This window comes from Ixodes scapularis, unplaced genomic scaffold (assembly GCF_016920785.2).
Source record: "Ixodes scapularis isolate PalLabHiFi unplaced genomic scaffold, ASM1692078v2 PGA_scaffold9__187_contigs__length_104089568, whole genome shotgun sequence".
NCBI classification, from domain to species: Eukaryota; Metazoa; Arthropoda; class Arachnida; order Ixodida; family Ixodidae; genus Ixodes; species Ixodes scapularis.
Window position 1 is genome coordinate 101,352,801 of NW_024609884.1, and position 22,043 is coordinate 101,374,843.

At 44.5% G+C, this 22,043-nt stretch overlaps 1 protein-coding gene across 1 annotated transcript in view; it reads left to right on the forward strand.

The window, feature by feature from the left end:
- Positions 1–8,234: 8,234 nt before the first annotated feature.
- Positions 8,235–22,043, forward strand: part of LOC8043712 (inositol-trisphosphate 3-kinase homolog) — a 76,264-nt gene continuing 62,455 nt past the window's right edge. Inside the window, exon 1 of the mRNA XM_029971270.3 lies at positions 8,235–8,555. Coding sequence (XP_029827130.2) covers positions 8,478–8,555 — 78 coding nt within the window. The 5' untranslated portion in view covers positions 8,235–8,477. The remainder of the gene's footprint in view (positions 8,556–22,043) is intronic.

Here is a 22,043-nt window from a genome sequence, read left to right on the forward strand (position 1 = left end):
TTCGATACGCGTGTTTGATCGCAAAAAGAAGACGATGGGGGTGATATAATATATCAGTGATTTCACCTCAACGCAAACACAAATTTTGGGTCGAATTTTTTTTTAATACATGTTATCGCGCAATTTCCATAATAAAAGAAAGCGCAAACGGCAAGTTCGTCGGATTTTTTGTTCTCAAGTTATGGACGGTGGAAGCGGGCAAGGTGGAAACTGTCGTTTTTCCAGCTTATCGGGGGTGCCATATTTCACTCCATCCCTTTTGCCTACTTTTTACGCTACATCAATATAACGTTTTGGGAACACTCTCGACATATGCTTTTTTATGCTAATTAAGCGTCTAGGTCATAACATTCTTAATGTATTTTTTTTTTGTCAAACCGCCTCCCTGCGACGATGTTTGACGAAGTTCAGCAAGCTGTGCTCTCTGACCTAATCAACATCATTTTTATGATCTTTACATCACGATAAAGCTCCAATTAAGTTCTTTACTTTGAGTATAATTTCAATATTGTGCAATAAATATATAAAGCGCTAGATATGCCTTAAAAACGGATATTTCGAAAAACTAATAAGTTTGTAGTCGATTTTCTAAAAAAAAAACACCTTTTCTTTCTTTTATTTTGTATTCAGAGTTAGGTAATATAGTAGTCTGTCAGGGTCTACCAACAGAAATTGTAATATACTGTTTGTATGGCCGCTATTGGGACTCGAATCTCGTGCTATGAGAGTTTTGAACGAGACTTCGCATAGACACTCAGCTGAACAGAATTTTGATCTATGTAAGGTTTTCTACTTAATGTTAGTACTTACCTCAATATATGAGCGTAAAAGCTTGCGAAGTAACAATATTTATTCTAACAATATTGATTTACTTGGCACTGACGTGATTTGCAAGATGTGTGAGCTTGGCCGTAGTATTGACGGAGAAGATGCGTAACATCTAGACTCACGGACCAACTTAAGTCAAGAGGGAAAAGCGTAAGTAACCCAGCATGAATCACTGAAAGTAGAAATTAAACCAAAACACATGACTAACACATTTGAAGCCTTAAACGCTACGAAATACTGATTATTTTACGAAAGAGTCCGTACGCGCACAAAATAAACCCTACTTACTAAGCGTCAGCTACAAAATCGTACATATGTATATGCACTGGATATCTGTTTGACACAAGAAAATATGACAATTACATATCAATTTGGGTATTTCAAACTCAAAGCCGAAAGCAAATGGCCCCAGAGGAATTCTCTAACGATTGAGGGGAAGTAAGCGCTGGGGGGTGCCCGCACTTGTGGATACGGACTTCTAAGGAACTTTTTTTTTAAGTACACTACTCCAAATTTTATTAATATTTATGGTTGGATATTGACGTAACTGGTAACGATAAGTAGAAAACCTTACATAGGCCAAAATTCTGCTCAGCAGAGCGTCTGCGCGAAGTCCCGTTCAGAAAGCTCATAGCACGAGATTCGAGTCATAATAGCGGCCATACAAACAAGATATTACAATTTCTGTTGGTAGTTCCTGATAGACTACTATATTACCTAACTCTAAATAAAAAAAAAATAAAAAAGGTCTTTTTTTTTTTTAGAAAATCAGCTACAGGCTTGCTAGTTTTTCGAAATATTCGTTTCTCAGGCACATGTAGCGCATTATATATTTTTTTTACAATATTTAATTTATACTCAAAAGCAAGAGCTTAATTAGAGCTTTACGGTGATGTAAAGATAAAAAAAAAGGTTGATTAGGTAAGACAGCACAGCTAGCTGAACTTCGTCAAATATCGTCGCAGAGAGGCAGTTTGAGAAAAAAAAATATACATAAAGAATGTTATGAGCTAGACGCTTAATTAGCATAAAAAATCATATCTCTAGAGTGTTCCCAAAAGGTTACATTGATGCAGCGTAAAAAGTAGGGAAAAGGGATGGAGTGAAATATGGCACCCCCGATAAGCTGGAAAAACGACAGTTTCCACCTTGCCCGCTTCCACGGTCCATAACTTGAAAACAAAAAAATCCGACAAACTTGCCGTTTGCTTCTTCTTTTATTAGGGTGTTTTCGTAGACCGCGTTTATATATATATGTATATATATATATATATATATATATATATATATATATATATATATATATATATATATATATATATATATATATATATATATATATATATATATATATGGGTGATTTCATCTCAAATCGTGCAGGCAAAAAGGGTCGAATTTTTAATTTCGATGAAAAAAATATATTTTATGGCGCCGTTTCTAAAACCGCAGTCGACACAAACTGCAAGTTCGTCGGATTTTTGTTCTCGACTTATGAATTTTTAAAGAGGCCGCGGCGAAAAGCAGTGTTTTTCACACTCGTCGTGGGTCGGATGTGTCGCTTGATCTCCCGCCATGGATTTTCAGTCCACATTATATTATCTTTTTTGAAGCACTCTGTGGATACATTTAAAAGGCTCCAATACCATGAAATAATTTTAGACCTTTTGCTTTTTTTCTGTAAAAATTTCAAAAACGCCTCCTCGGTCAATTGTTGACGAACTTTGACAATTAATTACTGGCGATCTACTTGGGTTACACCGATATTTTTTATGTCCACGGAGAGCCCAAGACATGCTCTTTATATTTATTATAAAATGCCTTGGTTGTATAAAATATCCTTTGCGGTACGTTTACGTTAATATTATGCAAAAACCAAAAAGTACCATTTTTAAAATTGATTTTCTCAAAAAACCCATTTTTTTTATTTTTTTAGTTTTTCTTCAAATGTAGATATGATAGTCGTCTACACGAAAATCAAGCCTAGAAAGTGTATATTTTGTTTGCATGTTTTATATTTAGGCCTCAATATCGGAAAAAAGACGTCTTTGTTTTGCAAGACCTAAGTCAGGCATAGCGACCCATGCGTCTCTATGAATTGTGAAAAAGTTTTCTTGAATTTTCTTCTGCATTTTGTAATCAATTATAAACGGATTTTTTGGTATTGAATATTTATGTATGTTTTGATAAGAGCAGGAACCATGAGATACATATCTAACCAAATCAGCAGGCCTAGTAGACTTTCAATAACCAAAAGGCACGGACGTTGTATTGTTTCAATTTATAAACCTTTCAAAGTAAACTAGCACGACTAGCTATTAGCTGTCATATTACTAAGACAAAGAAAGTCACCACATCGTCGATATATTATAGACAATTCTTTACGAAACCAAACACTGGGGCTTGTTCACCGCACATCGCACAGGTCACCAGGGAATGTCCTTTCACTTCCGTAATACACAAAAGTGGTGACACAGAAACGGTCCGAAACACACAGAGAGTGTGTCATGGAGAGGGGTAGGAAATAAAAATAAATAAATAGGAATTAAATTGCCCAACGCCGATCTTAACGAAAATTGCGTTAAAAAAAAAAATAAAGTATTTAGGTTCGAGCGGTGGCAAGGCGATAGGTCCACGCCTGGTGGAGAGTCAGACAAAGAAGTCGACGGCACGTAAAGGTAAAACAAAAAAAAAATCAATAATTTAATAAAGACGGAAAAACTCAGCCGCACATGGCAAGAACAAAAACCAACTCCCCCGGGCATTCCCTAAACGGGAAGCAACCAAATGCGTGCGAACACGCTCTCTACATCATCGCCAGGCCGCTACGCCATGACGAAATAAACCCAACAACTGAACAGTGCTAACAGTTAGTAAGAAAATACTGAGAAAAAAAAAAAGTTCAGAAAAAACCGCACCCGAGAAACAAAGTTCAGCGGTGCGAAGAAACACACACGAGTCGGTCCCACGACATTGAAGTCTGGCAGGATATGACGGCGTCCAGATGATGCTCGAATCTGTTCCTCCCTCTATTACGCACATTCACGACGGCTGTGCGGAACAGTGGCTGTACGAAAGAAAGTGAAGAATAGATTCGAGCAGGCGATGCGCGAGAAGCTAACCGAGACTATGCTTCAAGCCTCATATCGGGAAAGGAGCTTTCGAGGTAGTTTCTGCAGTTACTCAAACTTTCTCGTTCCCCTTCCCTTTTTCAAAAGAACACGTCAGCCGGCGCTAACGTTTCATCTCGGGAGAAGCCCACTCTTCACAAACGGTTATAGTTGACAAGGAGGCTGACTTCGACCCAACTAGTCTCCGGGCAGAATACAAACACAAGTATATTTACCAACACGCTCGTTTTAATGTCAATCTCGGGGCTTTGCTGTTTCCAAAAGAGATAACCCTTTATCAGGACAGAACGAGCGGGTTTTGTGGGGATAATTAAACTTAAACACTCCCTTCTCGTTTTCTTCCTCAAGTTTAATAGATAACCCTTCGGTGCTATCGGATCTCCCCGGAGAGAGACAGAGATCACGGCCGTTTCGAGGTAAGGATAGGGCGCTCGAAGCTAGGGCAAACAGGTGGTATCGTTTCACGCATGCACGGATGGCTGGTTTCAAATTTCCCCACATCCCTAACGAAACCGGCCCATCTTCGTGTGTGCGTCTGCGGGATTTCTGTCCCGCGCCGCCGGTTTTAGCGCGCACGCGGCATTGTTTTGGCTGGCAGAAGAGTTGTTGACCGTCGACATTGTAAGGCCGTGGTGTCCTCATCCTTTCAGGCAACGATTCCTTTGCTTTCTCTTGTGCAATACTCTCACAGACTCCTCCTGGGTGGCTGTCACTGTTCGCCGCGTCAACGACACAATCGTACCATTTCACTCCTCGTGACACAGGGTGCGCTGCTCGCTTTACTGTCACGGGCCGTCCCACCTAACACAACGAGCGCGAAAGGTCGTGGTCATCTGCTGGCTCCGAAAGGGCAGGACGTTCATGCAAGCCAATGAGGGCCCCGAATCAATACGATGTCTGCCGACTCCTACACGTTAAAAATTTACGACACCTGCTGGTCTGTTAAGAAGTGTTGCTTTCTCTTTTTAAACTCCTCCGATGTAGCTTGCCGCCTATAATAAAATTTAAATAATCAATAAATATATCAAGGTGAAAATACTGTATTTCATTTTTATGTGGGAACGTTGAAAAAAAGAACAAAACTATTTCCAAGCTTCTGAAGACGCGCAATTCGCAAGTCCATTTCGAGCCGTAAAAACACGTTTTTGTACGATATTGATGCTTAAATGTAGAACATACGAACAAAATATACACTTTCTAGGCTTAATTTTCGTGTAGACAACTATCATGTCTACATTTGAACAAAAAATAAAAAAAATAAAAAAATGTTTTTTTTTAGAAACTCAATTTCAAAAATGGTACTTTTTGGTTGTTGCATAATATTAACGTAAACGTACCGCAAAGGATAATTTATACAGCCAAGTCATTTTATAATAAATATAAAGAGCGTGTTTTGGGCTCTCCGTGGACATAAAAAATATCGGTGTAACCCAAGTAGATCGCCAGTAATTAATTGTCAAAGTTCGTCAACAATTGACCGATGAGGCGTTTTTGACATTTTTACAGAAAAAAAGCAAAAGGCCTAAAATTATTTCATGGTATTGGAGCCTTTTAAATGTATCCACAGAGTGTTTCAAGAAAGATAATATAATGTGGACTAAAAATCCATGGCGGGAGATCAAGCGAAACATCCGACCCACGACGGGTGTGAAAAACACTGCTTTTCGCCGCGGCCTCTTTAAAAATTCCTAAGTCGAGAACAAAAAATCCGACGAACTTGCGGTTTGTGTCGACTGCGGTTTTAGAAACGGCGCCATAACATATATTTTTTTCATCGAAATTAAAAATTCGACCCTTTTTGCCTGCACGATTTGAGATGAAAGCACCCATATATATATATATATATATATATATATATATATATATATATATATATATATATATATATATATATGTACACGGTAAGAAGGTTCAACGGGCCGGTTGGACGTAAAACGAAAGTGGAGGAGTTCCAGGAAAGGCCTTTCTTTACTGCACCAACGTTTCAAGCGGGGACCACTTTTCTTCAGGGTGGGATGGTTGTGAAATGTCCATCCCACCCTGAAGAAAAGCGTCCCCGCTTGAAACTTTGGTGCAGTAAAGAAAGGCCTTTTCTGGAACTCCCTCCACTTTCATATATATATATATATATATATATATATATATATATATATATATATACAGAAGAGGAAAGGAACCCTTAGTGAAAATAGCAACAACGGAGGATTTAATCTTCGACGTTTCGGCCGGAGTCCGGCCTTCGTCTCAAATATATATATATATATATATATATATATATATATATATATATATATATATATATATATATATATATATATATATATATATATATATATACAGGCACGTAGCCAGGACTTTGTTCATAGAGTTATTATAACGTACGCTAGAGGTTCAACTGGCGCTAGTGTTTATGCGACTTCCGGGAGGCAAATTGAAGCAGACAGCAACCAGTCTACTTTTGCGGTGCTCCTGTGCATTCCTATGGGAAAACACGTGTGAAATTTGTCTCTTCGCCGGAAAATAACAAGGAACACTTTGGTTATTTGGGTCGTAACGAATATTATGCACCTTCATTAACATTGTAAAAGTGTAATTGCTTTAGTTACAGCATTTTTCTTTACTGCAGAACGATTTCAAACTTCGCTGTATTTCAGGCCCAAACCTCTGTACCATGGCAGGTACCTAAAAACGAGCGGCCATTCTAAGCAAAATTACGATCAAAAGGAATCTATATGTGTCCGTCCTGTCATTGGATGGAAATGACTCCGTCGTGCGCATCTTTACGATCGGTTAAAAAAACATTCGAACGTAAAAAATAAAGTGTGTGGGCTACAGAAGGTGTGTCTTTTTATTATTTTCTATGTCTGGCAGTTTTTATCGGGCACCTGTTTTCTGGCTTCTTCCTATTTGCGAAGATTTGGAGCGTGCGGGTGATGATTTGAACCCAGAACAAAAAGCATCTTCGCACATATTCATGAGCAGAAAGAATAAAGCAGTACTTATTTATTGGGAATCGGGCTATATTACGTGGCTTTCAATTTATTTTGATCGTCTGCATGCACAAGGAGTCACTTATCCAGTGTTACTGCGTAGTTCTTGCCGTGTCTCTTAGTTTTCCAGATGTCTTTCGTTCGTTTGGCACGTATATCCCTCATGCTGAAAAGCGCCGACGTCGTGTTCGCGCTAACAGTGTCCGACAGTGCACATAAATACACGTACGAAGCAGTTTTAGCACTGTTTTTCATGCCACGAATATCAAATAAAAACGCCGTAACTGACCAATTATTTTCTCTGCGTGACTGAGAAATGTTCCAATGTGCCTAGTACGTACGAATTATTCGTGATATTTTCTCTTATATTAGAGCGCAGAGAGAAAATGCACTGGCTTTTTCCCAAAGAAATGCATTACCGGAAGTCAATTTCGGACTGGTTGCTGTCTGCTTCAATTTGCAGCAGCACACTAGCGCCAGTTGAACCTCCAGCGTACAGTATAATAACTCTATGATTTTGTTTCGGGGGGGGGGGGGGGGGGGGGGGGGGGGCACCCATGACAAAATGCTGTATGAGGGGGAGGGGGAGAGGAGGAGGTCCCAGCAAAATGGAAGATTTCGGGGGTCGGTCCTCCCCTCTGGCTACGTGCCTTATATATATATATATATATATATCACGCTGGGATTCCATTTCCCATGTGTTTTGTCAATAAAGCCAACGTGGGCGTTATTTTGTTTACATGCCAGTACTAGAAGCTCGTTTCATGGCACGTAAACAGGGTCTCGGTAAGGATCATGGCCCTGGCCCGGATCTCATTAGGGGGCACCAGATGCCCCCCCTAGTCTACGCCCGATACGGTACTGCCCTCCGGTACGAACTGCGCACATGCGAGTGTTGTGGTAGCGCAGTTCGTGCCCGAGGGCCCATTGTACCGATGTAGAAACACGGTTCCCTAAAACTCCCTAGTATCTGGTACCGCAGTCAGCAAGCGAGCTGCCACGCCGCACCGGAGTTGTTCATACTGGGCGAAAATAGAGCGGGCCTCAGCGGGGTCCGTGCCAATTAGCGTCGGGCCGGCTGTCGAAAATGGAGAGCCGGCCGGGCCTCCAAATCGTGCAGAGCTCGACCCCATCTTATGATGCGCGCCCCTGCTTTATCGGAGCCTGCCCCAACACAGCGCAGAAGGGCAACGGGGACGCCGCGTGGTCGGCGTCACGCAGCAAAGCCGGCCAGCAGAGAGCGGCGAGGGGGCCTCCCACAACGGCTGACGGGGCGCTGGCGTCGCTCGCTGACGTCAACGGCGGCCTCATGAGCGGCGGGCGCGCCAGATCGAGCCGATTGGGGCCCGCCCCGGTTTCTCGGCGACTGCTTCACCTCGGGTGAGCGATACGGAACTGGATGCGCGAGGTCCTGCTGCCGAATGCTTCCAAGCAACAAGACGGTCAAGACGACGCTGCTGGGCGCATTGTGTCCTCCTCGCCGCTTCGTGAACTGCGACCTTCTTTTTTCGGGTCTTCCGCATAGTCAGTCATGCCCAACGGCGACTCGGAGCTGAAGAACGGCCGGCGCTACATCTTCGGTGCTATGAAGGCGATATTGGAAGCACTGGTGAGTTTCTTGACTTGTGTTGGCCGCTCAAAACGTCGAGCTTCGTTCGAATGTTCCCCGAGCCTGCTTTCCCCGAAGTGCTCGAGGTCGCTTCCGAGTTTTCCTTCGAGCGCGCCGTTCGTGTCTCGCGTCATTAGGATCCTCCTCGGTGGGCTTGGTGGGCTCGGATGAGTCATTCGACCAGACCTCGGCAAACGAGCCGCGGTTGTGCATTGGCGTCCTGTAAACTTCATTGTTCAGGGGTGGAAGCGCTGCGCCAATTGCGCCACCCTGCGCCAATTCACTTCCCTGCGCCAGCCTGCTCCTAAACGCCAATTTCAACTTTTTTTTTTAGTGTTTTCTCTAAATTTTGCGGAAAACGGTTGGCCACGGGCCACCATGAGGTGTGTACTTTTGTTTAGGTGTCACTGCGGGTGACTCGTACCAACTCGACTGGGGCTCCGAACCATGTCTAACCTCAGGGCGAGGCGTCGATTTTAGTTCATCGAGAGTGCGATGTCGTTTTTTACTACAAAGAGTTTATATACGAACACATCGGTTTGGTTTCGGGCATAGTTGGTTGGCGCGGTTGGAGCGCGCATGCAGTTGCCCGTGGTCTCGATTCGCCGTGATCGAGGGAGTTGGTGCCTCGGCACCGGTGGGCTACCTTGGCCATTAACATGAGCAGAAGTAAGTGGTCTTTACTCGCTTTACCTGTTATTTGGTAGCCTACCATATTTGGACGCTTAGCCGTGAAGAATCGCGAGCACAGGCACATGCGTTCTCGAGCTCAATTTGTCTTGTCAAAACGAAACCAAAACCATCATTGTGTGCGCGAATGCGCACGCTGTCGTGTGTTGTCTACCGCCGTCAAACCACTGGCGAAAACAATACCCGCGATCTTAAGCGAGTTGGTTAATTGGCAGTGCTACACACTTTTTTGTTTCTTTCCTTTAGCGTGGAGGAGTGGGGGTTACATCAGAAATGCCGTACAACACTTCCGCGCTGCCGATTCCTGTCAAGAACGCACCTTAACTTGCTATAGCCACTCTACTCGTATAAGTTTCTGGTTTGGGGGGGGGGGGGGGGGGGGGGGGGGGGGGGGGGGGGTTGGGTAGGGTAGAGAGAAGTTGGTGGGCTTTTTGTCACGTAAGAAGGGAGCCTGCGCCGCAGGGATCAGCGCCTGATCAGCTACATCTTATTTTCAGTCTCGTTCAAACTGTCTTCTCTTAAAGCACTTCTACTGAGTGCACAAGAACTCATAAGCAAGGGTGAGGCAGTTGAGGACATGGACAAGGTGGGGAGTGGTCACCTCCTGCTAAGACATGTGAACTCTAAACTGCCCAAAGTACTCGAGCGCATAAAAGAAATTGACTCTGCTCTTCAAACTGTGAAAAAAAAGGTGAACTTCAGTTGTATCTAAATTACACAGATTCAGCTTAGTCACAACCCTTTTTTTTTAACATGGAGCCTGTGGGCTCTTCTAGTCAGTGTTTATGCTGCAAATGTATTAGTGGCTGTGATATTTTTAAGACAATATATTTTTCCATCCAAAGTAATTAGATATAGCTTTGTATGTTAACTTGGGTGTAGGGATTACTGTATTTTATGAACAGGGATTAAGAACATTTGTATTTAATGAAAACAGGTCAGCAAGGACTGCTTTATTCTGAAGCATGTTGTAGTACCTTAGTTTTTTTTATGGAGACACGCAATGCACAGCATTTTATGGAGTACATAAGGTTGCGTTGCTCTTCTAGTCGATGCTTAAAGCTGCATATGTACGAGTGACTGTGGTAGTCTAAAGATATAAAATACACATTTTATTTTGCATCTGAATTTTTGTCAAATGTCAGTAGCCTTGTATTTTGTTACTAAACTTGATATAGGGCTTTTTAAGTAGTGATTGAACATATGTATTCTTTATTAAACAAAAACTGTAGTCAGCGAAGGTAGTTTATCTGACACCTTGCAGTGGTTTAGTTTTCTGGATACATGTTTACAATTGGTCTATTAAGTAGACGGTTTTGTACTGGCGTGGCTCAAGTTAGGCTTTTATTGTCGGGGCCTCCCATATAAAGTCTATCATGACTCTGCCTGCTGCCGGAATGGTTCTCAAAGCCTTTCCTTTGCATAAATTGCCAATATTCCATATTTCAATGCAATAGAAATAGAAAAATGTGTATGTATGTTGCTTGAAAATTATTCTGGGATGTGCATGCATATATTTTTGCTACATTTTCACATTTAGAAACAACAAATCACTTTTAGACATTTGTTTGACCTCCGTGACCTGCTCCAAAACCTACTTCTACGGCTACAAAACTTATTTTTGCTGCTCCCGAGCTGCTCTAAAGCGAGCGTTTTACTGCTCCAAAACTGCTCCAAAGTGGGACTTTTGCTGCTCCCAGCCCTGATACAAAAGGCTCTAGCCCGCTTCCACCCCTGATTGTTTTATTCCACGTCCCCGTGATGGTTGCTAGTCCTCCGCTCGAAATTGCGAGTTCTACGGATCTCCGGTTGCCTAAGATTAGTAGATACATATATCCTTAACGCCACTTTTTTCTAATTTTTATTGGTACGAGAAGCGCGACGGGGGCCATCGCGTAAGAAAAAGAAGAAAAAAACAGTTGGGAAAACTGGCAACTATTTTTAGAGCACGCTTGGTCAGATCTCTAGGAAATGAAAGCCTGTAACTAATCTGTCTGCCCCAGTCTCTTGCAGGCTTTCATTTCCGCGATATATTTTGAAACATGTTAACAAGAAATGAAACTCGTCCATCGAAGTAACGATTGCCTACCGAAGTGCGGAAGGGAAACACGGCTTATCCCGAGATTTTGGTCTCCCAAATGTTCGTTGCGGAAATCTCGATCCGTTTCTGCTGTTTGTGCTCTGAAGGCTGTGGGGCGTCAATTCGAGTTGCCGAGAAGCAATCGCGCATGCCACGACTGGAATTTCAGTCCGAGCTTATTTGGAATGAATTGAGAAAGATATCAAAGTGTTGTCGGGTTTTTACATTAAACGATTGACCACTATTTAGTCCAAGCAGTTGTTTGGAGAATTCGACTGCCGCAACGTTGACACTGCTCAGGTTTTGTTCGCCTTAAGAATTTTTATTTTCGTCTCCATTTCGGTGATCGTCTTTCGTGTTTTTTTTATTTTTTTATTTGATTTGTTTTGTTTGTAGGGTTGGCAGCTCTCTTCTCGGTAGCCTTTCAAAACCGTTCAATTGTACGGCTCGCAGGAGCGCTGTGTTCCGGGATTTTTGCAACGAGGTGCTTCGAGGTCGCCGAGGGCCATCTAGAGTTTCTTGCCCCCTTTGTAGATCCTTCGGGGCAGTCCTCCGAGCAACTCTATATAGAACTGTAGGGTTCCGTCGCTTCGGACTTGGTTTTTCTTCAAATTCAGGTTCCTTTTTTTGCCCCTTCGGGCTTTCGTATTGCTGTTTTATAGAATCTGTGTTTTTCGGTGTTTATTTTCAGCGCCGGGTGAACAATCAGGGTTTATCTGGGCTAATTTTATAAAACGACTGCATGTCTATAAATTTGTTACCTCTTCCAGGGTCCGTGCAACTTACGCCCGTGACCCAAATAGTACTTGAAAAACGTCATCCCGGTTCCGACGACAGGACGGGGGCAAAGGTCCCCAAAGGAAAAACAACCACCTCAAGGACAGATAGTGCGGGTTACACAGAAACAATGCTGCAGATTTCTTTAACCAAAACCGGGGATTTCTGTATTCAATGGCAGCTCCAATTCGAGGTTTTTCGCTTTGTCCCCGATTTCGAGAAAACCCCGACCCCTTCGGGGTTATTTATCGGGGTTTATCGGTATTTACCGAAAACCGAGAACGCTATGTTGGAGCTTAGAGCAATTTTCCCGTCATTGGTGCGCCATACAATTTCCGAAGGCCGTTGGCCGTTGTAGATTTGTGCCCTTTGAATTATTTCTCGACGCACGCGCACAGCTTATTGACTGGAAAAGCCAATTTTAATGGCAGGTTTATCGCGCTCGAAAGCTGCAAAGTTGCAAGAAATGTAATTTTTGTCTGCCGAGACTTGTGGGAGGCTCGATTCGTAGTCGAAAACAAACTTTCTGATTAGCTTTCCTTCTCTTTCTTGCCTTCGGAACTAATGATTAGTGCTCAAGCGAGTTCTCGATTCGCTCGCGTTTGCTGCGCGGAGGAAGAGCAAGACGGCGTACAAAGAACGGCCTCCAATATCAAGAAATGCGGAGAATTCAAAAGGAGCTTCTTCGGTGCCCGGGCAGCTGAGTTTTGTCTGCCCTCGGGGTATGCCGACCGTGTACATGGGAAGCCATTACGACGCCTGGACTCGTCGAGCAGGAGACGCAAACACACGCCGTTGCAGATCGGACAGAGGTCGGGATTGATCCCTGGGCAGCGCTTGTGATCCAGCCAGCCAAAATGCTTAGAAAGAAACACAATAAAAGGAAGACTAAACAAGCCCGAGGCGATCGAATCGTGTGCTTCCCGCATCTGCGATGTTTGGCTGCGTGTTGGCCTTGCTTGACGGGGGAATGCGAAACGAGCGCCCCTTTCTCTGGCTGAGCCAGCGTCGTTGGCTTCCTCGGGAGTGCGCGTCACCCGCTGCGGCGTGTCCGGCATTTCACTCGAGGCAGCAGCTCTTGAGTCATTATCGGCACGCGGAGAGATGACCCGAGGTCGCCATTGTTCTCGGGGCACTCCGGCCACATTCGGAGAGCTCACCTGATTAGGCGCTTCGTCTGCTCCTGAGAATCCGTTTCTTTTTTTTCGTCAGTGTTTTGTTGGACACAGGGAAAGGAGCTTTGATGTGCATAGGTATGAGCGAGAGCTACTATAGGGGCTCTTCGCACCGCTGTAAACGACGTCTGTTGATGCTCTAGTAGGTTCTTTGCAGACTTGTACGGAGTTCAACTACTCTACTCAAGTTACTGTACTTTTCTGAGTAGTTTAGTAACTTTCAATTACATTTTTATTTCCGTAATCAGTAGTTTCCTTTAATTACTTTTTGAGTAAAAATTACTTTCGACTTTTAGTGGTTGTTTTGCATTTCAACAAACATTCCTGCACAAAGAAGATAAGTTGTTCGAAGATCAGCGGATATTTGCAAAAAGGGGGAAGCATGTGGCGTAGGAATGGGGGGGGGGGGGGGGGGGGGAGAACATGGTTGGGAGACTCCGAAACCCCCCAAAATTTTCACAGCCCCCCCCCCCCCCCCCCTTTCTGCAACAACACTGCTACGAGGCGCGGGGAGCGAACAGACACGGCGCAAAAGAGGCTGAATAACTGAGGGATTTGCGCCGAAGACTGTCGTTTCTCTGTGTCCCGAAGATCGAGAAGACTCGACCCTTTTGAAGAAAGGGCTGGTCCCCGCTTCTCCCCAACATAGAAGCTCTCGCCTACTACAGGAGGTGCACACACTGCATCCTCACTCAAAGGAGGCAACAAAATACAGCACCTGCTCTGGAACTCATCTTGTGCTTCCGTAGTTTGTGCTGTACTCGAAGAATCGCGTGCTAAAGGGCAACGCAAGGATTACATTTTTGCGTTGCCTTTCCTCCCATAACTCAGAATATGGAGATCTTCAAAGATTCATGGATCGTTCGAGAAACCTGTAGTAATTCCCCCAACGTTTTTATATAAAAAATAATAGACAAGCAGAGTTGGGGAGTACTCTATGTACAGGGTACTCAAAATACCGCTGTTTAGAAAAAATGTACTTAAAGTACATTCTCTGAGCATGTACTTGTACCTTCCGAGGAAAGTAAAGCTACCTACTTCATTGTACATTCCACAAATTTGAAAACAAAAAATGGCGGTATCGTCTTGTGAAAACGCGCTCTTTCGAGACGTCATCTGGTCATTTCTCTGAGTGAAGTAATGGCGGGTGTAAGACCGATGCAGATAAGTGCCCTAGTCGATTGTGTCAAATAGCTCGTCAGCCAGAGTGAAACAGCTACTCTGCAGCGACTTGACTTATACAATATTTGCTGCCATTTCCGTAAAAAGCTGATGCACCTCCGATTATGCCTGGAGCATTGCATACCAGTTAAAAAAACACATTATAGGGAATGAAAGGGCATCATGAAAGATTGTATTAAAAGTGCTTGTAGTTTACCTTGAAATAAATTGTATTTATATACGTTACTTCAAGTACATTGCACCCGGTGTACTTACTACTTTACTTGAAGTACATAACCTCTCATTTACTTCAAGTACTTTTTACATGTACTTTACACAACACTGTAAACAAGCAAACACTGTCTAAAAAATCAAGCTCGGACAGTGCTCAATCTCAAAGTACAAATGACATTCACAGTGCATCACTGACCAAACAAACAAGGAAGCACAAAACAATTAGTCACGCAGAACCAGAACCAGCTATTAAAGCATTTCTGTGAAAAAAAAAAACCGATTCGTATCTGGCTAGCACAATTTCGCTAACGGATCAAAACCTTTGTACTTTCTCTTTACCATAAAAAAAACATATAACAGTAACTTCAAAAGTAATTCACTACTTTTTTACGGTAATTAGTAATTTTCTCAATTACTTTCTATTTGAGTAATTTCTATTCTACTCAAATTACTTTTGACGTCAATACCCAGTAACTTAATTCAATTACTTTTTTGGGTAACTTGTACATGTCTGGTTATTTGCAAGATGCCCCCCCCCCCCAAAAAAAAAAAAAAATATATATATATATATATATATATATATATACATATATATATATATATATATATATATATATATATATATATATATATATATATATATATATATATAATAACAAATTACAGGGTTTTTATACCAAAAATCAACTATGCATCGGCGAACGCTCATTCCCCGCCCAAAGGTAGCGCTAGAGGTCCAAACCAGATAGAGTTCCTATACACAGGGCTTTACAGTATTTGTTTAAAAAAACCGCGAAAGCGTCACTAATGCAGTTTGTGCAGGTGAGTTATACGGCCAGGGGGACATAGTATTTGGGGGCTAATCGTAACGATCAGTCGCCTTATTAAGTAACATTTGTTCATTAACTTTTTTAATAAGTGAAAATATACATATGGCTTCAGTTCGAAACTTGCTAAGTATCATCGAAAACCACCAGAACAACTTTTTAGCAAGATACAAGGGCGGCATTTGATGGCGTTGTGAAAAAACGCTCAATTTGCACGAGGTGTCGGTTATCGGAACGTTGAGCCCGCGGTCCTGCCCCCGGTGATCGCGGCGCGAGGGCCCCCTTCGGCGTAGGAGGGAGGGGCGTGTGTTGCGCGTCTCGGCCACTGGAGAGCAGGGCGCTCCCGTCCGCTTCACGCGGGGCAATTTCGCCCAGCAACTTGACGTCGCAACACCAGCAACACGGGCCGCCGCGTTCGCACGCAGCAACCGCTAGGACTTGCCATCATCATCATAAAATTGGATTTTTCTTCCGCTATTTAGACACACCGCTACGCGCTAAAAACGTGTTTCTTTGAATGGCGTTGAGAATACTAACTCATCTTTCTGAAAAGGGTTATTTCCAAAAACGATTCATTTTAAACCAGAACCAAGTCTTGAGCTGTCATCATCACCACCACAGGGGTGTCACGTGAAAATATCGCCTCCCTGATTGGCTTCTGCCGCTTCAAACGTCTCCGAGTTGTTCCAGTTGCTAGTCCGTTTCAAGCCGGACCCGATCTCAGCAATTCGTGTCGAGCTAGGGGAAGCTAGGGAACAACCCGCCAGCGACCTCAAAATTGCTGGAAAAGTTGCCCCGTCTGAAGGGAGGGAGATTTCGTCGACCGCGTTTCCCCCTCCGCTAAGCCCTTGGCAGCGAAGAAGCCGCTGTTGCGCCTGCGCGCCGATGGCCTTGACTGTAGGGTTCCGGGTATCGGTGTCGGAGAGCATTGCGGGACGGCGAAAGGGATCTACGAAAACTTCCGCCGGCGACCAGGGACTCGATATCTGCGACCAATCAGTAGGGAGTTTTCGTAGATCGTTTTGGCACAGTTTCCGCAACCCGCTACGATACCCGGGACTCATAGGCGCGCAGGCGCAGTAGCGACTCCTTCGTTTCGGAGGGCTTAGCGGAGGGGGAAGCCCGGTCACGAAAACCCCCTAACAGAGGGTTTTTGTAGACCGCATTTGCCCCTCCGCTAAGCCCTTGGCAGCGAAGCAGCTGCTTCTGCACTTGCGCGCCGATGGTCTTGGCTATAGACTTCCGGGTATCGTAGCCGGTTGCATTGCGGGACGGCGAAAACCATCTACGAAAACTCGTGTGCGCTGCGCTACGCCGCGTTTGCTAGCTCGACGTCAGAGCGGAACCGAAACCTAGAAACGCGCCTAAATGGAGCATTTTTACGGAACGCCGTAAAATGATGCCCCTGCGTTATATCTTTCTAAAAAGAGTTGGTTTAGTGGTTTTGGATTACGCTGAGCAAGTTTCTAATTAGAACCATAAGTCTATTCTTAATTATTAAAAAGTTGATAAACAAATTTTAGTTAATTAGCCGACTGATCGTTACGATTAGCCCCCTATAATATGTTCCCCTGGCCGTATAAGGTTGTATTTGTGCACAATTGTTGCCATGTCTGCGTCAAAAAGGAGCTACTTTCGAAAAGGAAACTGAAAGTGTCTGGCACGGGGCATTCTTGGCGATGCCACTGAAAATTAAGAGAGAACTGTTGTTTTTTCGGATGCCTACGTACTATGGGCGAAGAGTAGAGCTGCTTGAATATTCGAATAATCGAATGCTAGTTTCACAGTTTACGTTCTTTGCTTCAAAATTAACTGCAATATTCATTTTTTTCCAAGTGTTGATCCCGGCGGGTTAGCCCCCTTGGAAGCGCTTTTCCTCAGCGCCGATGAACTGCAGAGAAGCAAGGCCCGCCGAGCTGACACCGCGATTTCGCGACTCGCTTCGCCGCAGCGCAGCCGCGCACTTACGCGAAAAACACACCTTCAAAGTGGTGAACGCACGCGCGCGCGCCTGGTCTTATCAAAAAAAGAAAAGAAAAAAGTGATTGGTGATATTTATATTGCAGTAAAATCTTCAACAATTAACTGTGGCTTTTATGCAAGGCTGTATGTTAGGCAGCGATGTTTAAAGGGACAATGAAGACGATTTTATTTAATGTTTTTAAATGGTGTTTTAATGCTTCTTGGGGACATAGCATGCCGCCTAATTTTTTGTAGACATTTATGACGCGTATTTATGTGCCTACGAAAGAAGTAAAGAAACCGAAACTGAACCATCTCCAGTCTCGTTTATGGGCCTCCGAAAACGGAGGTGACGTAGGGAGTGACGTCAAGTGTGAATAGTCGGTATCGGTAGTATTTAGGAGATCGAGACTCTGGTTACCGCGGTGGGTTATAGCAGCGCGGTGGCGCAGTCGTTGCGCCGACTCTGTCAACATGACGAATGCCGCTCTCGCGAGCGAGTTCGAGCTTCCGTTCAGTGACCGAACACCAACGGAACGGGAGTACGTGTGTGGCGGCCACTGCCATCACCCGACGGAGACCGCCCAGCCGGCAACGAGCGGCCCGCATGCCGAAGGACGGACGCGGGGGAGATGCCGAAGGGAAAGCGGCAGCGATCCCGCCGTTCCGGGATCCGGTTCCTCCGCGGACGTCCTCTTTTTGTCGTCAAAGAACACGATCAGCAACCCACACGTGAAAACTAGCGTCGCCCGGACGAATACGGGTCTTTAGTCGACCATTAGAACAGCCATCTACAGCTAGCATTTTGCAAACTCTTTCGAGTACCGTGTTCTTTTTTAATTTTATTTTGTGGGCCCACAGTTGCTCGTTGCCGGTTTCGCGTCCAGCGTGGCAAAGAAAAAAACAATGATGCTGCTTTATTTACGGTTTAGTAATCATTTCCGATCCGATTTATACTTTTTATGGTTATTCAAGCGGAAATTAGAACAGTATTTCTAAAAATCGCGAACCAAAGCGTGACCGGGGGCACGTTTCTCGTTTCGACCAATCGCTGACGCGTCTCTTGTGACGTCGCGCTCCTTGGCCCCGCATCGGTCACGTGAGCTCCGCTTCTCCTGGCTTCTCCCGCAACTCTTGGGGCGTCGCCCCAGTCGATCCCGGTACGGTTATTACCGCGACTGTTTAATTGATTTGCGCGGCACACAAGCGCCGGTTTCGGCTGAAATTTGGGCAACGTGGCCTGAGACGTGCCTGGAACCCAGTTCAATCGCCAAAATGATCTCCAAAATTGCCTTCATTGTCCCTTTAACAACCTGCGTTCATTACTTGCGCTTATTTTGTTTTAGTTGAGAATTGAAGAAAATATTTTCATATGGCAAAAAGATTTATAAATCCCCTCAATAAGGTATGGCGGTTGCTGCGCCAATTGCGCCAAACTGCGCCAAAGGGCTAACCCTGCTACAATTTGCCAAAGTATGGGAAATCTGCGTCAAGCCTGCGCCAAAGGACCAATTTCGGTCGCCTTTCAAAACCGAAACTAAACTGAGAACCGTAATTGAGCATGCGTGAGCTAGGTGGCGCAGGCGGCCGCCCGACACAAAGTACCCTGCATCAATCGTCCATCCGGTCTTGTATGCTTTTTCCCGCCGTCTCGCGTTTCGTGCCCTCGTCGTCTCGGGGGTCTCGGGAATCTCGTCTAGCCGTCTTAATTCTTTCAACCATACACGTGGGCGTGGCGGGCGCGTGCGGACGCTCCGACACTGGTGTGCCGGGTGCCAACCATGCCGTCACGCTGTGAAACAAAACCACGCTTTTGGGCGGCGAGGGTTAATTTGTGAGCTGAAATGCTCGCGCACGTCGGGTGTTGCCGTCCCCACGTCGCTGCAGATGTTGCGCTTTCTAAGCTTGTTCACCAACATTCCTGTCCTTCTTTAAATTACACTCTACTAAAAAAAACCTTTTTAATTCAAAGACTGCTTGTCGAAATATGGATTACCTAGGTTTCTCTCGGTGGGCTTTCTTTCGAGAGGGACCCCGGTACGTGAAAAATCTGCCGCGAAAGAAAGTTTGCGAAGAGAAGTGAGCTAAAGCAAAGAAGGCAATGTCTGCACGCTGAACCCACACAGCGCGCTTGTTTGTCTCGAGTTTAGCCGTTACACAAAACGCTCCAAGAACTTTATGACCCTGGCTCGTGATGTCATGCATCAATCGATGCGCTCAGGCTTTTTCTTTTTTTGTGTGTGTGTTTGTTTAGCTTGTATTTCGCCTGCCGGCCTGGCAAGCACGCGCTGCTTCTTTTTTTTTTTTTTTTTTTACGTATGCTGGACAGTTCCATTTTGCATACTATTTTGGGAACCACTTGGCGACGGAGCGGAGTGGCATTGTTGCGGTTTCGATTGAACAGCCGTTGTCTCGCGCGACAAAGCACGTGCCACTGCAAGCCTGCTGAAGTTGCACTCACGTGCATGTGAACATGAGTGCGCGACAGAGGCACCAGCCGAGACGCTTGCAATCCATGGTTTTACGTTTGCTTACTTTTGACGTTAAATCTGGCACGTCGGGAACCAGTAAAACGGTGGCAAACGTTCTTTTTAGAATTGCTCGGCACCGCCTACAACACTGTACACTTGTGGGATGTCTCAGCAGTAAAAACACAAACAGCGAGTTCCGTCACAAACCAGCACAAAGTGCCCTTCGTTTGTCCAGCAATTAAACAAATATTTATATTTTTCTAAGAATGTCTGCTCCAAAAGCCACTTGCTGCTGCGAAACACTTTTGGCTGCTCCAAAAAGTGCTCCAAAAATGGCTTAGGCCAATCACATCACTGTTTATGTCAAATCTGTCTTTTACTTGCCATCCTAATGTAGGCATTGGACTGTCTGAGGCCACAGGTTATGGATATAGCTAGATTGAATGAATTTAACAGAGCTCGTAAGAAGCTTGGGAACAACCTTTGCGAGTTCAGCTGAATTTTTGTTTAAACATGGTGTAACAGTAGTGATAGACATCGAGAAAGGTGCCGCACTATTCAATGTTCGATTAAAAAATATTTGGCCAAAACCACTGCCGTAAAATCCCAAGAGATGCACAACGTCCGAAAGGTAACCCACCCCTATTTTTGGCTTGATTTGCTATTTTTTTTAAACACCGAATTATAGCCCACTCCTAGTAATCGCAGTGTTCGGATCAATGATGACCTTTGCATAAATGCGTCTAGTTAGCTGTAGCGGGACATAAGCAAACATTGCTGATTGGGAGGTACAGTCATCTTTGCTTCATTGCCCCTTGCCGCGATAACAAGTTTGACAAAGACATATGATCTAAAGGTAGCATGTTTTCAACTTGATTGCACACCAAAAGGTAGCCCACCCTTTATTTTCACCCAATTTTCTTTCGATTTTAGGTGGGCTATCTCTCGGGATTTTACGGTATTAAATTTGAATTTGCTTCGAACCCCAAATTTATTATTTTCCCATGTCTAACAAAGAGTTATTGTTTTTTGTGCGAACGGGTGCTCACATTGACCGCATGAATAGGTAGCGCTATACTCGTGATCAGTTAGAGTCGGTATGTGCTCCGCTTAGGTGTTCTAAGATCAGTAACAGGTTGAATACGAGCGAGGGCAGCGTGAGACGCGTTCAACACAAAAGTGTCCGTTTGATGTCGAACTCTCAACAGTTACCTCACCGTGATACAAGCCTTACCAAGTAGCCAAAAACATTTTTTTACGTCAAACCCCAATTGAAGAGGCCATCGATACTCCTAATAGGTTAATTAAGACATCAGGGGAAAAAAAGGTGTATCATTGTTCAATAAATAAATAAATATCTGTAGTGGCCAGGTCCCCTGTAGGTATGATACCCTAATTAGTCTGCCAACACTCCAACAACTGAAGTGTTTTTCCACAAACTAACTTTTAAAGAGATTTATAAAAAATGTTGACAAGAAAGCTCAAAATTGCCTGCTCCAAAACCCGTTGTTCCCTGCTCCAAAAGCTTCTCCAAACCACCATTTGTCAGTTCCACCTCTGGGTATTTGAACTTTCGATGGCCTAAACATCCACTAGCAAATTACGGTGCATTCGCACGAAGGTTTTCTTTCTACACAGAAAGGAGCAGACGTCATCGTGGTCAGAGGTCACGCGCGCCGCCTCACGAATGTTTGCTAATTCCTGTATGAAGCCACTCCGCTGAGAGACACAGCCGACTGCTGATGGGACCAATCAGACAGCATGAAAAGCGCACCATCATAGTGGTAGTCACGATTATGAGTGCGTGCTCTATTTTTGCTGAGCCAAGCAGAAACAAAAAAGGGATAGTGATCTACGCTTTTCACGCTGCCTGCTTGGTCCATTAGCTCGTAGCATCAGCTCCGTCTCGAGTTAAGCGGAAACAAAGTATAGCAGACGACGGACGACACTGGCGGCACATTTTGCAAGAAGCGACAGTATGGTCTCCTCGCGACCCCACAGGAGACCCATCCGGAACTTGAGCGTCGTCGAGTTGGAGCCGAGAGGCTTCGCGCTCCGGATGCTTACGAGGAGTACGGGACTACTCCCAGCTCCGCCCTTCTCTCGAGGAT